Consider the following 16,747-nt stretch of genomic DNA (forward strand, 5'->3'; position numbering starts at 1 on the left):
CACGCCCTGTGCCTCTCCTGTGTATCCCTTTATAATTAACTGCAAATGTGTTTCTCTGAGTTCCCTGAGCCACTCTTGCAAGTCAATTGAACGCAAAACAACGGGGAGGGGCTGCAGTATTGCTGGGAAAGAGGGTCCTGATCCAGACCCCAAGAGCGGGTTCTTCGATGTTGTGCAGGAAAGAATTTGGGGTGAGCCACAGGGCACAGTGAGAGAAGCAGGTTTATTTGAAATGGCTCCGTTCCAGAGTGGGGCATGCTCAGAAAGCAGGAGGAGGAGGACCTGTCCTCTGTTAGTGCCTCTGCTTACCAGAAACCTGGAATGTGCAGATGCGCTCACTAAGGATAGGGGCTGTGGGTGCCATCAGTGACCGTTCATCCTCCAGCCTCAGGCTGCTCATTGAAATTATCTCTGAGTAAAGTGGCCTGCACTCTTGGGTTATCTGGACAGTCTGTGGGCTTGCTGGGAGATGCCCCATATGGCCACAAATATTCTGTAATTATAATTGGTGTCCATCTTGAGACGTGGCTATTTTTAGACCATAAGCATTAACCTTATAGGTGCCTTGTGAATGCCTCCTACTCACTTCCAGATGGAGTCACTCTGGTCATGTTTCATTAAACCAGAGGCCTGGTGAGCAGTGGGAACCTCAACGTCGGGCCAGTCGGTGAGAAGTTCCAGAGGCTGGCCCTCGCAGCTCGTGTGTGTGTGTGTGTGTGTGTGTGTGTGTAGGTGTCTTGGGGCTAAGCCCTCACCCTGTGGGATCTGACACTATCTGCAGGTACTGGAATGGTGGAATGGTGTTGGAGGACACCCGGCTGGTGTCCGCTGCAGAACTGACGGCTTGCTCAGTGGCGGGGAGACGCCCCCCACTCCCCCACATTTGGCCCTAGCAGTCTTGGGAGTCCTCTGTGTTGATGTCTTCTGTGTCACGTGAGAGACAGGATAAATGGTTTGAGAGTTTTTTTCAAACAGCCCTCCTCCTAATGCAGCTTGCATGTTTCTGCATCAGAGGGTCCTGTCTTGAAGGGGGCAAACGCACCCATGCTCTCGTCCCACAATTCTTACTGAGCCCCTGCGGTGGCAGGGATGGCCCCAGGTGCTGGCTGCACAGACAGAACCCCCTGCCCTCACCGCCAACTTTCTAGAGGGGAAGACGCGGACTGCTTCCGGCCACAGCCTACTGAAGCCTCCTGTCCGCAGAGACAGCTGGGCCATCGCCCCCAAAGCTGTGGAAGCCCCACCCACGAAGCCATCATACCACGGCCAGGACATCTCGTGACACACAGAGCCCCAGCCTCAGCCTGCATACACACACACACGCACACACGCACCACACACACTCACTCATGCAAAACACACAGCCACATTGACTTCACCCCTAGATTTGAGACGGGGTGTTACAGGTGTCTCTCAGCCCCAGCACCCTCCTGACCACAGGGCCACCTGCCCACCCTCGCATTTCCCCACACCCTCCCCCTATTCCCGTGTGGGGTTCAGAAGACCCCTCCCTGGCGCTCACCCTGTCACCCAGAAAGGAAACGCACTGTCAACTGGAGAACAGGCCGGTGGCAGAGCCCCAGCGCCCACAACCCCTCGGAGAGGGCCTAGCGGGAGGAGAGGCACCCACCGGTGGCGGAGCCCCAGTGCCCTGGCAGAAGCCAGCACCCACAACCTCCCACCTCCCAACCCTTGCGGGTCTCCCCACCCCTGCCTGGGGGATGGCCAAGGAACAGCCCAGCCTGGAGCGGGGAGCAGGGACAAGATGACCTCAGGAATCCCAGGCTGCGGGGGTGCCTGCGTCCTCCCCTCCCCTGCTCCACTCTGCAGGCGAGACCCCCAACACTGCTCCCCGACACTCTCCGAGGCACCCCTCCTCCGTGCTCACGCCCAAAACACGTCTGCTCACCAGTGGGCCTCCCACCCCGACCACGACGAGGACTGGCCACAAGTCCAGATGTCAGTGACGGTCACCCCGACCTGGTCCCCTGTCCGGCCTCGCCAGGTCAGCACCTGCCGCGCGCACGGGGTGGAAGGAGGCCGGGCCTGGCCGTGGCTCAGGCGCCACCTCGCTGGGGAAATTGGGAGGTGGTCTCAGCCCCCTTCTGGGCCTCAGCCTCCCCATCTGTCCCAAGGAGTCAGGGTAGGCCTGGACGGCGCGGGGACCCCCACCGCGGGCTCGCCGACTCCGCCCCCCCGGAGGCCCCTCCCGCGTCCCGCCCCTGCCCCCGCCCCGGGGCCGCGCGGCTGCCTGGGAGGCTCCGGGCCAGCAGCGGTCCAGAGCGCGCGAGGTTCGGGGAGCTCGGCCAGGCTGCTGGTACCTGCGTCCGCCCGGCGGTGAGTCCGCGGGCCCCCGGCCGGGACGCCCCCGCCACCTGCGCGCACGCGCTCAGACCCGGCGGCCTCGGCTGCGGCGCACGCGGCCCCGGCCCAGCCACGCGCGGCGGAAGGCGCCCTGCGGGGGCCGGGGCGGGAGACGGTGGGAGAGAGCAAGCGGGGCGCACGGGGAGGCGCAGGAGAGGGGCTGGGGCTGCCGGTGGGTTGGTCCCCAGAGAGCTGAGCTTCTCCTCCCATCCCCCCCAGGCCTCCCCGAATGTTTCCAAAGATCTGGGGCGGGAGCGGGCGGAGACTGCCGCCAGGAGCCTCCCGGCCGGCCCAGGGCTGCGCAGCCACCGGAGCCCATCACCCGACTCCAGACGCTGCTGGCTCCTCTACGTGGGCCGGGAGAGACGGCCTTGCTGACTAGGGGAGGGGGCACGGGACCTTGCAGAGCTCCTGGCCGGAAAGGGAGGATTGACCGCCCCCCGCATATCACTCCGGAGCACTGTAACCCGCCCCCGCTTCTTGTTCTGGCACTGGTGGTGCTTACGGTGAGGTCCAAGGAGCCCAGCCTCCCTGAGTGGACCGCCGGACCCCTCCGCATTCCGGGACACAGGAGAGGCTCCTGCCTCTGGCTGGCTGGTCAGCCCCTAGATACCTGGCTCCCGGGGGCCAGCTTCCCTGAGCCTGGGGATGAGCCTGCAGCCTGGGCCCCAGGGGCGCCCCCCACGGCCTTCCGGCTGGCTCCCTCCGGGCTCCATGGCCCACCCGGCCTTCCTAATTGCCTTCGGCTCCCACCGGTGCCTTAGCTCAGCCTGGTTGCCCAGCGGGTTGGGTGCCACCCAGTGGGCAGGTGGTGGCACCAGCTGGACCTGTTTGTGGCCCTGTATGCCAGGACTTCCTCAGAGACAGCTCAGGGACCCCCCCACACCAGAACCTCACTTTAGGGGGGTTGGGGGAAGAGGAATTGGAGATCCTTCCTCCTCGGGCTCCTCCCTGGAGGCGAGGACAGGCCCCAGCCGGACTTGGCACTGTTTTTGGCCATCTGGGGCTCCCACTCCCAACCCCAGGATGTCAGCCCAGGTCTCACGGCCGTGGCCTGCTGCTCTCCCCTCAGGGCCTCTGCGGGCCCCTCTCCAGATCTGTTCTCTGAGGCATCCTCCTTACCCCCAGTGCCCAGCACTAGCTCCCCAGGCCCGGGATGTCCCTCCCCCTCCTCTGCCCACGGCTGTCCCTGGCAGAAGGCAGCAGCCTCCCCCTCCAACACCATGCACTCACAAAACAGAGAATCACCACCCCAGCTGGGTGTGTTCCAGATTCTTTCTCCAACAGTGCAGAGTCCTGTGCAGAGGCCGAGGAGCAGTACACCGACCCATCTGGCCCCTTCCTGCTGGTGGGACCGGTGGCACGCAGCCTTGTCTCTCAGAGCCATTTCCCAGCCACAGAATGGGGAGTAGCAGATACTTAGTGGGCTGCTGTCCTCGGAACTGAGTAACATCAGGAACGGGGAGTGCTTTCCCCCTTGGCCATGCCCCACCCGGCCCCAGGTCTCCATGTCAGGGGAGCTGCCTGGGCCCAAGACACTGAGCTGCCCCAAGGAAAATTCTAGACACAGATTAGCTAATATACACTGACAGACACACATATAGATGTGTATATAGATCTCTCTTTTTTTTTGAGACAGGGTCTCACTCTGTTGCCCAGGCTGCAGTGCAGTGGCATAATCATAGTTCACTGCAGTCTTGAACTCCCTGGCTCAAGAGGTCCTCCCACCTCGGCCTCCCAAGTAGCTGACCACAGGCACGTACCACGCCCAGCTAATTTTTGTATTTTTTGTAGAAACAGGAGGTCTCACTGTGTTGCCCAGGCTGGTCTCAAATCCCTGGCCTCATGTGATCCTTCTGCCTTGGCCTCACATAGCATGGAGATGACAGGCGTGAGCCGCTGTACCCAGCCCCAGACTACCTAATATTATGACTGATCACCATTCCCCATTCCCCCACCCCAGGACCACTGGCAGAGGCCGCTCACTCTGCCTCCTTTTCTGTGGTTCTGAGAAGGCTGCTGAGTTTCCTGCTCTTGCCTGTGCAGCCCCCTTCTGCCAGGTTTCAGGAGGGGGATAGCCTAGAGCATGTATGCACTGAGTGAGGAGTGGGTCAGGAAAGAAGCAGGGAAGTCCTTGTGTGCTGGCAGGTCCCTGCCCCTCTTTGCTGTCTCTGTCCTCATCTGCAAAGTGGGGGTGCATGATCCTGGGGAGGAGCCAGGCACCACCCGGCCCCCTAACCAGTGCGTCTCTCCAGAGCAGACGGGCCGCTTTGGTTTGTGACCTCCAGACAGGACGGCCGTCCTCTCCAGAATGAAGATCTTCTTGCCAGTGCTGCTGGCTGCCCTTCTGGGTGTGGAGCGAGGTGAGGTGCCCTCGGAGACCCCAGACCTTTGTCCCGCTGTGCCCTGCTCCACTCCCTCTCCACCTCCTCTGCTGCTCCCAGCAGAGGGCTCACCCGGCCTGGCCACACCGTCTCACTGTGTGTGTGAGTGTCACTTGAGCTGCTCGACGGCCAGGGTGGGGTGTCACTGTCTTTGCTCTGCCTCCAGCCCAGGGCCTGGTATACAGTAATTTCTCAGTAAACGTCCACTAGGGTCAGGCCTGGGAGGGACACTGGAGGCTTCCCTGAGACAGGTGTGTCCTCCTTCCGCAGCCAGCTCGCTGATGTGCTTCTCCTGCCTGAACCAGAAGAGCAATCTGTACTGCCTGAAGCCGACCATCTGCTCCGACCAGGACAACTACTGCGTGACTGTGTCTGCCAGTGCCGGCATTGGTGAGTGCCAGGCCTCAGACCGTGCCTTCCTCCCCTGGCCATCTCCCTAGCCCGGGCCGGGGCTCAGCGGAGGCCATTGCTGGCTGCCTGCAGCCGTCTGTCTCTCCCCTGACGGCCTCATTTCCCATGCAGGGAATCTCATGACATTTGGCCACAGCCTGAGCAAGACCTGTTCCCCGGCCTGCCCCATCCCAGAAGGCATCAATGTCGGTGTGGCTTCCATGGGCATCAGCTGCTGCCAGAGCTTTCTGTGCAATTTCAGCGCAGCCGACGGCGGGCTGCGGGCAAGCGCCACCCTGCTGGGTGCCGGGCTGCTGCTGAGCCTGCTGCGGTTCGGCCCCTGACCGCCCAGACCCTGTCCCCCCCGATCCCCCAGCTCAGGAAGGAAAGCCCAGCCCTTTCTGGATCCCACAGTGTATGGGAGTCCCTGACTCCTCACGTGCCTGATCTGTGCCCTTGGTCCCAGGTCAGGCCTACCCCCTGCACCCTCTACCTGCCCCAGCCCCTGCCTCTGCCCCAAGTGGGGCCAGCTGCTCTCACTTCTGGGGTGGATGATGTGACCTTCCTTGGGGGACTGCGGAAGGGACGAGGGTTCCCTGGAGTCTTACAGTCCAGCGTCAGGACCAAGTCCCATGGACACGCTGACAGGGTCCCCAGGGAGACCGTGTCAGTAGGGATGTGTGCCTGGCTGTGTACGTGGATGTGCAGTGCACGTGAGAGCACGTGGCGGCTTCTGGGGGCCGTGTTTGGGGAGGGAGGTGTGCCAGCGGCCTGGAAAGCCTCAGTCCCCTGTAGCCCCTGCCCTGGCACAGCCGCATGCACTTCAAGGGCAGCCTTTGGGGGTTGGGGTTTCTGCCACTTCCAGGTCTAGGCCCTGCCCCAAATCCAGCCAGTCCTGCCCCAGCCCACCCCCACATTGGAGCCCTCCTGCTGCTTTGGTGCCTCAAATAAATACAGATGTCCCCCAGCTTCCTGCTCTGAGTGTGGCTGCCCCTTGGGGGGAGAGGCAGAGCATCCCAGGTTTGGAGGGTCATGGGGTCTTCTGTGGTATGGCCCAGGGGGGTGGTGGGGGAGGAGGAGTCATCCCCTGAGCCACAGCCAGCTGCTTGCCTGACCTCAGAGGGAGCCCCTCCCCAGCGCTCTGCCCTTTCTCCTGCCCCAGGCTCAGCAGGTCAAGTGAGTTCCACCTTCACAGCGGAAGGAGGTGTGAGGGGGCATGGAGGAAAGAAAGCGGGTGCAAAAAGGAGCACGCTCAGGCTGGGGCAGCACCCAGGGCTCTAGGACTTGGGAATGGAGGGTGTCTGTCTGGACCCGCTGGTGCAGAGGGCACAAAAGCTGGGCTGGGGCAGGACAGACGGGCCGGAGCTTAGTGACTGGCCGTGGGAGGGGCAGGGGGCTCCCACGCAGAAGCTCTGGGCAGCAGCCCTGACCCATCCGTGCCTGGACTGCAGCGCTGCCTGCTTCCCCCTGGCAAACAGGTGGCGGCCTCCTGACAGAGGAAGCTGGCCCAGGCCGCCGTCTGCAGTTGGGTGCTGTGCGCTGCCCGGAGGGCTCTTTGGGCTGGAGAGAGAAAACAAGAACAGACAGCCAGTGGAGGTGTGTTTGTTCATTTCTGCGGGACAGTGGGAGGGAGCCGGCCAGGGTCTCAGCCACTCAGCGCCCAACCCTGAATTTCCGCGGCTGGCCAGAAACTGTGGTGTGTGTGTCAGGATCCCAGGGGCACCGTCCAGCTGGAGGGGCCGGTGGTCAACGTGGAGGCCCGAGATTCCCAACCCTGGCAGCTGATGTGAATAGCCGGCTCCTCCCAGGTCCCTGAGGTCAAGGCAGGTCAAGGAGCTGTGTCCTCCTGTGTCCATGAGGTAGTGATTCCTGTCTGAAACACATGAATCATTACTGCCACCCATGAGGGGCCCACTGTAATGGAGAGAGAGGGCCTGGAAGGGGTCAGCGGGAGGAGGGGCCTGCCACCGATCAGCAGTCCCTGTGCAGGGACCCGGAGCCCATGCGAGCAGCCTGCAGAGACTGAGCTTGAGATTCTGTGGGGAGTTTGGATTCGCTGAGTGGGTCGCTCTCGCATTGAGAAATGCAAGCAGAGAACAGGATGGAAACCAGATGGTCCAGGAGCCTGGGCACTGTAGCCAGGAGGACAGAGATCCCGGCGTTCGGGCCCCAGTGTGCAGTGCATTCACTGCATTGTTCACTGGGCATCGCAGGTGGCTTTGCTGGAGGGACAGACAGTCGATCATAGTGGAGCTGGTGAGAGGTAGCTGCACCCAAAAGCCGTGGCCAGGACCCTGGATCTGACTGCAGGGACACAGAAGCATGGTGGGCGCTGGGCGATGATAGAATTTCTAACAAATGCTTTGTTTCTGCTAAAGCGAATTTGCGCTTCCATCTCTGGCATCTCTTTCACTTCCCAGGTGAGCTCACTGGTTACTGAGCCTCAAAACCACACTGAGACGGGGGCGCAGTCATCCTCTCGTTTCCCCAGGGGAGACAGGCTCAGAGTGGAAGCCGCTTGCCCTCCTAGGATCTGGGACTTGGGGCCCAGCTCTCCCTCTGCTCTGGGTTTAGGGCTGAGGTCAGAGGCAGCCCTGACCTGCTGGTGGTGGGTAGAGTAGTCCTGCTGGGTTCCTGCTGCCCCACCCTCGGGAGGTGGGAGGTCCCCCAAGGACAGGTGGTTTCCGGGAGCAGAGGGAGGGAGCCCGTGTTGTGTCCTGGGCCTGGAGCAGAGAGGGGAGGAGCGCTGAGTTTCGATTTCCTGAATCCTGGGGGAGGGAGAGGAAGGGAGCCTCATCTCAGGGCTCTGGACCTGAGCCTCCCGCCCAGGGCCCACCACACCCTGCTACGAGCTGGGATTTCCCAGTCTCCACACCGGCCCGGAACTGGGCGCCCTCCTCTCCACAGCCCATCCAGCCCCGCTCCTCGCTTCCCAGCATCTGCCGGCAGATGAGCCTTTGGAGGATGGGCGACCCGTCCCGGCGCTGCCCCTCACCCACCCCCCACCGCTCAACCCCTTAGGGGACTTCCTGCAGTGACGCCCAGGCAGGATGCTGCTCTGCCTCCCCCTTCCACAGCCTCTGCCCCCTTGACACCCCCGCCCTCTGCGGTGCCTTGCAGGAGTCGCCAGCCTGTGGGCCTGGGACCATTTCACACGCCGTCCACGGTTCCTCCACCCCTCTGTCAGCTCCCAGCAAGTCTTCCTGGGGGGCCCCAGCCCTGAGTGTGAGACCCTCCAGGCTGCTTCTGGACCTCGGGCTGGAGCTGAGCCCGATCCTGGCTGGAAATGAGCTCAGGGCCGGCCGCCGGGAGGAAGGCTCTCCAGTCTCCGAGCCCCACCCTGGGGAATTTGCTGGGACCCCATGAAGGCCACAGGCCAGACCCCAGGGGTTAATAAGGGGACAAAGTCCTTGGGTGAACACGTGCATTTACTATCTGAGACAGCGGGCAGCTAGGCTGCTGGGTGAGGGGGTCTCTGGGCTGCTGGGCGGCCAGGCGGGGGCATCAGGGCAGGAGCTGAGGGCTGCTCTGGGCAACCACCCTGAGCTCCTGTTTACCCACCAGGGGCAGTGCCAGGGTGGGCTGGGCTCACAGCAGGGCCCAGAGGAAGGGGTCCAGGCTGAGCAGGAGCTGCCCGACCACCTGGCCCCAGAGGCCACGCCACACTTTGGCCGCCTGGTTACAGCGGCTCTTTTCACAGCAGGTCATGTCCAGCTTCTCAGTCTTCAAGTCAATCAGTCCATCCTCAGTTTCTATGGGGTAAGACCCTCCAGGGAACACAGGATGGGTGAGGTTCATAATCTGGGCACAGAGTGGGGCCACAGCCTTTGCTAGTATAGCTGAACTTCTGCCCTGTGGGCAAGAGAGGAGGGTGTCTGGCACAGGAGGCCCCACCGGACCCCCTCGGACCCGCCCCAGGACCGCCGCCTTCAGGGAACCTTGAAACCAGTGGGGACACCACAGAGACAAGTAGAAGAGAACGGGCAGTGGCCCCAGACCCCACACCAAGGCTGCGGTCCATTAGATGGAGGTCCCTAGCTCTGTCCCCAGATCTAAGCTTCCACCAGGCCAGGGGGCTCAAGGCAGAGCCCCTGGGATGCTGCCGGAGAGTGCCCTGCCCACCCCTTACCTGCTACAGACGCTGGGTCCCACCCAGGACTCACCATTGATAGTGCAGGTGACCACAGAGGAGGGGCAGCTTTGAGCCTGCATGTGATAGGAGACGGGGTGGCACAGGCTGGGGTCCAGGACACCGTAACACTGGAAGCTCTCAAGGTCCTGGCCTGGGATGGGGCGGGGAGGGTGCAGGTCAGGGTCGCAGGCTGAAGGGTGGGTTCCAGTCCCTCTCACCAGCACAGGCAGCAGGCCTGGGCAGCACACAGGTAGGCTCAGGCGCCCTTGGCTACTCAGAATTGTGGGCAGGGTCCTGCTGGCATCTGGAGCCCCCAGCATCGGGAGGGTCTTACTCCCACCTTCAGGCCTCCTTCCCATCCTCCACCCTCAGCCAGCAGCAGCACGGGGCCAGTAACCTTCATGGTCTTGGGTATGGGTGCATTGAGGCAGGTGTGGCACAGAGGCTCCGAGCCTGGAAAGAACTAGGGGAGGCCTTGCACCCCCGAGCCTGGGAACCTCTGCCCCACTTCTGGTTTGTGATGAGGAACCCAGATTGCTTGTGTAAAATGCACACAGCTGATGGCCTCATCCCATCATCTCACAGTATGGGAACTGAGGGGTAGCAGCCAGGGGAACTGGCTGCTCTGGAAGGCAGATGTGACCTTGAGCAAGACCCCCCTCACCCCACCCCTTCTCTGCCTGGGGCCTCCCAGAGCTCAGGGTGTGAGCAGAACAGACCCGGAAGGAGGAGAGGCTGCGGTGAGGAGAGGAGGGAGAGGTTGGCCCCTGGGGTGGGAGGACGCCTTAGAAGAAGAAGTTCTGACTCAATAGAGAGGAGGGTCCTGGACTAGGCCCCTGAGTTTCAGTTTCAGTTTCAGTTTCCTGGTACAGCACAGTGTCGGTGTCGGAAGCAGGAGAGAAAAGCAGCCATGAGACTCAGGTCACACCCAGGGCCAGGCCCTTCCCACTCAGGATGAGGGTCTCTGGCTGAGCCCACCACTGGCAGGCCCCCGAGCAGACAAGAGCCTGGGAGGGGCCAGCGGAGCAACCAGCTCTGACACTGAGACCCCAGGCCAGGCACCCCTTGTTTTCTGTGCAGGGAGCAGAGGCCCCTGTAATGGGGTGGGACGACATGGGGGCTCCCTCCGTGAGGGGTCCAGAACTCTGTCCTGGCCACTCCTGGAACCACCCCTGTCCCTCCCCGTCAGTGCCCCCTGCCCACCCCCATCACACCCACACCCGAATTTGTTCTTCAGGGAGAATCAGAAGACACAGGAAATGGGCCAGGGGTGACTGCAGACTCCCCCCCCCCCGCCACCCAGGTGCTGGGCAGAAGGAAGAGAGGGCTGCCTGGGCTGCGGGGACAGGGCCCTTGATGAAGACAGATAAAGGCAGCAGACCTGCATAAGGATGGGTCGCCTCTCCGGTGGGTGGTCCCCTCCGAAAAGCAGAATCCACTCTGCGCCCTCAGGTCTCTGCTTGGAAACTCCATGGCATCTAAGAGGATGGGCCAGGTGAGGTGTGGGGGGGCTGCTGAGAGCAGGGAGGACAAGGGCGGAGCTGGAGGCGTCAGGCACAGAAGACACCCCAGTGACTCGGGGCATCTGTGGGCAAGGCTCGGGCCCAAGAGGCCTGACTGCCCCGCCCAGCAGCGCACCAGAGCACAGGTCAGACCTGAAGGGGCAGTGCCAGCAGGGCCCATGGTCCGCGGGTCACTGCCAGCCCTGCAGCCACACTGCTCAGGTCCCAGGGCCTGATGATGGCTGAGCCAGACGTCATAACACCAAGCAATGGAGAAGTTAGAATATTGCTGGGGATACTGACTTGTATTTTTGAATCTTAAAATATATGTTTTAATCTGACCGTCCATAAGCAGTGCATGTTACATGCCAGTCAGAGCACCAGCATCCCCAAGAGGTGTGCACTCTGTGTATCTATGGATAATGCAAGCACGGCTTTCACACAGCAAGTTATCATCACTCCGTGTGATCAACTCTGATATCTTCTACTTCATTTGAAAAAGTATTGATTGTGTCCCACTTGATTGATTTTATACCCTCTAGGCACATGGTCCCCAGTTTATTGGCAGGGGGGTTATTTTGTGTTTTGTTTTTGTGTTTGAGATAGAGTCTTGCTCTGTCACCCAGGCTGGGGTGCAGTGGCGTGATCTCGGCTCACTGCAACCTCCAGCTCCCAGGTTCCAGCGATTCTCCTGCCTCAGCCTCCCGAGTAGCTGGGACTACAGGCGCCTGCCACCACGCCCGGCTAATTTTTGTATTTTTAGTAGAGATGGGGTTTCATCATGTTAGGCTGGTCTCAAACTCCTGACCTCAAGTGATTTGCCTGCCTCAGCTTCCCAAAGTGCTGGGATTACAGGCATGAGCCACCACACCTGGCCTGTTTTGTTTTTTGAGGTAGGGTCTCCCTCTGTCGCCCAGGCTAGAGTGCAGTGGTACAATCACAGCACATTGCAGCCTCAACCTCCCTCCCAACCTCAACCTGCAGGGGAGGGGAGGGAGAGGAAGGGAGGCTCATCTCAGGGTTCTGAACCTGAGCCTCCCGCCAGGGTTTTCCCGGTCTCCCCACTGGCCCGGAACTGGGCACCCTCGTCTCTGCAGCCCCATCCAGCCCCCACTTCCCAGCATCTGCCCGCAGATGAGCCTCCGGAGGATGGGCAGCAGGTCCTGGCACTGCCCCGCACCTGCCCCCCACCACTCAGCCCCTGTGGGGACCTCAGGAGGTAAGGCCCAAGGCAGGACCCTGTGCCACCTCCCCCATCCACAGCTTCTGCCCCCCCTTGACACCCTTGTTACAGCGGCTCTTTTCACAGCAAGTCATGTCCAGCTTCTCAGTCTTCAAGTCAATCAGTCCATCCTCAGTTTCTATGGGGTAAGACCCTCCAGGGACCACAGGATGGGTGAGGTTCATAATCTGGACACACAGGGAGGGCCACAGCCCTTGCTAGTGTAGCTGAACTTCTGCCCTGTGGGCGAAAGAGGAGGGTGTCTGGCACAGGAAGCCCCACCCAACCCCTTCAGACCCTCCCCAGGACCGCCCCCTTCAGGGAACCTTGAAGCCAGTGGGGACACAGAGACAACCAGGAGACAAGCAGGAGAGAACGGGCCGCGCCGAGTCTACAGTCCTCCCAGGCTCAAGCGATCCTCCTGCCTCAGCTTCCAAGTAGCTGGGACCACAGGCACCCGCCACTACCCCCAGGTATTTTTTTTTTTAAATTTTATAGAGATGGGATCTCACCATGTTGCCCAGGATGATCTTGAACTCTTGGGCTCAAGTGATCCCCCTGCCTCAGCCTCCCAAAATGCTGGAATTGTAAGCGTGAGCCTCTGCACCTGGCCTGGTCCACAATTTAAAAACACACAGCCACCATTCCCTCTCCAGAAAGCACCCAGATCCCTTTGGGAGAACCAGCCTCCTCCATGGAGGAAAGCTTGGGATCTGCTTTCCCACCTGGGGAGGAGAGGGATGTGTGGAAAATCCTTCTGACGGACTTCCCCTCAGTGCCTGATCCATACTCAAAAGTAGAAAAAGTAAGAAATATACAAAGATGGTAGATACACCGAGACAGTTCCCCAAATAGCTGAGCGAATAGCGCAGAGGCAATATTGAAGACCTAATAGCTGAGACATTTCCAGAACTGTTAAAGTGCATCCAGCCACAGAGCAGGCAGCCCAGAAAATTACAGGCAGCGTCAACAAATAAATAGCCCCATATGCACCCGTGAAAATGCGGAAGACCAAAGAAAAAAGTCCTGTTAACAGCCAGAGAAAAAGATCAGCCACCAGGGGGCGGTAGTGAGAAGGACAACTGTGGAAGCCGGGAGAGATGACAGCCTTGAGTTCCACAGACAATGGAAGAAAGACTGTCAGACGGAAAGCTTGTCACCAATATACTTGCACTAAAAGAAAATCTTTTTTTTTTTTTTTGGACAGGATCTCACTTTGGAGTGCAGTGGTGGGAACACAGCTTATTGTAGCCTTGACCCAGGCTCAAGCGATCCTCCCACCTCTGTCCCTGGAGTAGCTGGGATGACAGGTGTGCACCACCAGGCCCAGCTAATTTTTGTATTTTTGTAGAGGCAGGGTTTCGCCATGTTTCCCCAGCTGGTCTCAAACTCCGTTGCTCAAGGAATGCTGGGACTACAGGTGTGAGCCACAGCACCGGCCAAACATGTGTTTTAAAAAGTGATCTTGCCGGGCACAATGGCTTATGCCTGTAATCCCAGCACTTTGGGAGGCCAAGGTGGATGGATCACAAGGTCAGGAGTTCAAGACCAGCCTGGCCAAGACGGTGAAACCCTGTCTCTACTAAAATTAGCCAAGAGTGGTGGCAGGCGCCTGTAATCCCAGCTACTCGGGAGGCTGAGGTAGGGAATTGCTTGAACCTGGGAGGCAGAAGTTGCAGTGAGCCAAGATCACGCCACTGCACTCCAGCCTGGTGACAGAGACAGACTCTATCTCAAAAAAAAAAAAAGAAAAAAGAAAAGAAAAGTGATCTTTAGGCTAGACACGGTTCCTCTCACATGTAATCCCAGCACTTTGGGAGGCCTAGGCAGGAGGATCGCTTGAGTCCAGGAGTTCAAGACCAGTCTGACCAACATGGAGAAACCCGTCTCTACTAAAATACAAAAAAATTAGCCGAGCATGGTGGCGCATGCTGGTAGCCCCAGCTACTCAGGACGCTGAGGCAGGAGAATCGCTTGAACCCAGGAGGCAGAGGTTGCTGTGAGCCGAGATTGTGCCATTGCACTCCAGCCTGGGCAACAAGAGCAAAACTCCATCTCAAAAAAAAAAAAAAAAGTGATATTTAGGCCAGGCACAGTGGCTCGTGCCTGTAATCCTAGCACTTTGGGAGGCCGAGGTGGGTGAATCACTTGAGGTCAGGAGTTCAAGACCAGCCTGGCCAACATGGTGAAACCCCATCTTTACCAAAAATACAAAAATTAGCTGGGCATGGTGGCGTGCACCTGTGATCCCAGCTACTCGGGAGGCTGAGGCAGGAGAATCACTTGAACCCAGGAGGCGGAGGTTGCAGTGAGCCAAGATCTCGCCACTGCACCCCAGCCTGGGCAACAGAGCAAGACTACATCTCAAAAAAAAAAAAAAACAGTGATCTTTAGCCAGAAGGAAAATGGTCCCATTCAGAATCAGAGATACCTCAAGTAATGAAGCACAAATTCGTAAAAATGTGGTGAATCTAAATGAACATCAATTCTATTAAAAAAGATAAATAGCAGCCAGGCGTGGTGGCTCACGCCTGTAATCCCAGCACTTTGGGAGGCCGAGGCGGGCAGATCACTTGAGGTCAGGAGTTCAAGACCAGCCTGACCAACATGGTGAAACTTCATCTCTACTAAAAATACAAAAAAATTAGCCAGGTGTGGTGGCACATGCCTGTAATCCCAGCTACTAGGGAGGCTGAGATGGGAGAATCACTTGAACCCAGAAGGCCTCTCACGCCATTGCATTCCAGCCTGGGCAACAGAGCAAGACTCCGTCTCAAAAAAAAAAAAGTTCTGTCTTGTGGGAGATTTACGTTTTTGTGGTGAAATTAAAATTCATACCATAAGGCTGGTCGCGGTGGCTCATGGTTGTAATCCCAGCACTTTGGGAGGCCGAGGCGGGCGGATCACGAGGTCAGGAGATCAAGACCACGGTGAAACCCCGTCTCTACTAAGAATACAAAAAATTAGCCGGGCGTGGTGGCGGGCCCCTGTAGTCCCAGCTACTCGGAGAGGCTGAGGCAGGAGAATGGTGTGAACCCGGGAGGCGGAGCTTGCAGTGAGCCGAGATTGCGCCACTGCACTCCAGCCTGGGTGACAGAGCGAGACTCCGTCTCAAAAAAAAAAAAAATTCATACCATAAATACAAACCCAGAAAGGAGTGAATACGATGAGGCGAACCCACTGGGCGGTTACACGGTGGCCCACAGCTGTAGTCCCCGCTACTCAGAAGGCTGAGGCAGGAGCACGGCTGGAGCCCAGGAGTTCAAGACCCACATGGGCAACATAGTAAGATGGAGCAGGGACCCCTCCTAGGTGCCTGCCAGGCTCTCCCAAGCTTGGAAATCAAGGAACACTCTTGAATCCCTTCAAGGGAAATTCCAAGCACCTTGCCAGCCTTGAAAGGTAAGTGGGCAGCCTGCCAGGCAAGGCGACGGGAGCACAGGTCTCCCAAGCAGGCCACAGCCACGGGTGGTTTGCTTCCCTATAGAAGCTAAAGCATAACGTACATTCTCAAGTCTTTCAGAAACCCCGATCCAGTGGAAAATGCCGACGGCTATCACAGAGACCCAGATAAGGGGGAACCGAGGACCGAACTCTGGCCGTGTTCTCTGTTGTGAATTTCTTCTTGAGAGGCCTGGAGGGAGTCACACCTGTGGGCCACTAATGTGTGCCCCTATGCACACAGCACACTTGGCATAACTCACTCCATCTTAGAAAGAGACTCCATTGTATATCTTACAGGGCACTTGGCCAACAAGGGTAAGATGTTTTGCTTAATAAACAAGTTAAAAATAAAGCCTGCATCCAAACAGATGAGGACGCAAGCGAGCGCACACTTCCGATGTCACTTCTCACGGGAGGCCTCTGTGACTGTGGAAGGACAGGCCCCGGCAGAACTCACCATCTGCCACCTGAGGCTCCACCACCTCGAAGACATCCTCGCAAGATCCACAGACTGGCCCAGACCAGGAGGTTTCTGTCTTCTTCTTCTTGTGTCTTCTTCACTCCCCTGGACTGGTTCGTGAACCCTTTCTCCTATCCCTGTTTCCTCTGGATGTTAAATGCTACTTTCTTTGTTGCGGAACGTTAACCTATAACATGTATATACTGATTAAGTACACTATTATGTTGTCGTGTGCAATATTGGCTGACGTGTAGAGTGGCTTGAGCCCGTGTGACTGCAGCTCTCACTACCGAGGGAAAAGGGAGCACTAAGCAGCATGCCTCGTTGGGAACGCCACGTGGCTCGTGGCTTTAGGGATTGAAAGAGCCTCAATAAAATTCTGACATCGTGAAAGACACAGGCAGGCTTGGATGTGATTATGTCTAACTTTGCACTGCTCATGACACCCCATGTAGTGGTTAATGATTTTGCCTGCAACTTCTGCTTTCCTGAAATGTACCCACGCCCCTAAAAATCCCAGCTCGTGAGCCACTGGGGAGTTTGGGTCTTAAGCGTGAGCTGTCCGTTCTCCTTGCTTGGTACCATGCAATAAATATCATTTTTCCTCTGCTGCAAATTGTAACATCAGTGTTTGACTTTACTGCCCTGGGTGAGAGGAGCCCAGCTCGGTTCAGTAACTGTAGAAGACTGTAAGAGGCGTCCAAACTGGAGTGACCCCATCATGAATAAAAGCTGAATAAAGCCAAACCTGCTGGGTGACATTCCCAGGGGTTGGGCATTGTTAGTCACAACATGCTTATGGTTGAGGGAACGAGTTAATAATGCTAACTAATTAATCAGACGCAGAAC

At 58.6% G+C, this 16,747-nt stretch overlaps 2 protein-coding genes across 6 annotated transcripts; both read left to right on the forward strand.

Moving 5' to 3' along the window:
- Positions 1 to 576: 576 nt before the first annotated feature.
- LY6E (lymphocyte antigen 6 family member E) lies at positions 577 to 6,106 on the forward strand. Of its 5 annotated transcripts, none has more exons than XM_003280747.3 (5): positions 2,239 to 2,337; positions 2,584 to 2,870; positions 4,620 to 4,727; positions 5,019 to 5,138; positions 5,271 to 6,105. In XM_003280747.3, the coding sequence occupies exons 3-5, from the start codon at positions 4,676 to 4,678 to the stop codon at positions 5,480 to 5,482; spliced, it is 384 nt and encodes a 127-aa protein (XP_003280795.1). In that variant the 5' UTR covers positions 2,239 to 2,337; positions 2,584 to 2,870; positions 4,620 to 4,675; the 3' UTR covers positions 5,483 to 6,105. The 5 variants fall into 5 exon arrangements, with proteins under 5 accessions (XP_030651300.1, XP_030651301.1, XP_012363417.1 ...); XM_030795442.1 differs by having other exon boundaries at positions 4,625 to 4,727; XM_030795441.1 differs by lacking the exon at positions 2,584 to 2,870 and having other exon boundaries at positions 2,112 to 2,337; positions 5,271 to 6,106.
- A 4,991-nt stretch (positions 6,107 to 11,097) lies between these two features.
- Positions 11,098 to 16,504, forward strand: LOC115830691. Its single transcript, XM_030795443.1, has 5 exons — positions 11,098 to 11,168; positions 11,818 to 11,991; positions 12,082 to 12,140; positions 12,301 to 12,467; positions 15,807 to 16,504. Exons 1-5 carry the CDS (start codon positions 11,131 to 11,133, stop codon positions 16,017 to 16,019), a joined length of 651 nt encoding a protein of 216 aa, XP_030651303.1. The 5' UTR covers positions 11,098 to 11,130; the 3' UTR covers positions 16,020 to 16,504.
- The last annotated feature ends 243 nt before the right edge of the window (positions 16,505 to 16,747 follow it).

The sequence above is a fragment of the Nomascus leucogenys genome, chromosome 16, assembly GCF_006542625.1.
Source record: "Nomascus leucogenys isolate Asia chromosome 16, Asia_NLE_v1, whole genome shotgun sequence".
Taxonomy (NCBI): domain Eukaryota; kingdom Metazoa; phylum Chordata; class Mammalia; order Primates; family Hylobatidae; genus Nomascus; species Nomascus leucogenys.

Excerpts from the sequence above, each read along its gene's own strand:
- LY6E (XM_030795440.1), top strand. The coding sequence starts at position 1,766 with ATGACCTCAGGAATCCCAGGCTGCGGGGGTGCCTGCGTCCTCCCCTCC. Across the intron at positions 2,338-2,583 it reads GTACCTGCGTCCGCCCGGCG|GCCTCCCCGAATGTTTCCAA; the intron begins GTGAGTCCGCGG and ends CATCCCCCCCAG.
- LOC115830691 (XM_030795443.1), top strand. The coding sequence starts at position 11,131 with ATGTTACATGCCAGTCAGAGCACCAGCATCCCCAAGAG. Across the intron at positions 11,992-12,081 it reads CCCTGTGGGGACCTCAGGAG|CAAGTCATGTCCAGCTTCTC; the intron begins GTAAGGCCCAAG and ends CTCTTTTCACAG. Across the intron at positions 12,468-15,806 it reads GCACCCGCCACTACCCCCAG|ATGAGGACGCAAGCGAGCGC; the intron begins GTATTTTTTTTT and ends GCATCCAAACAG.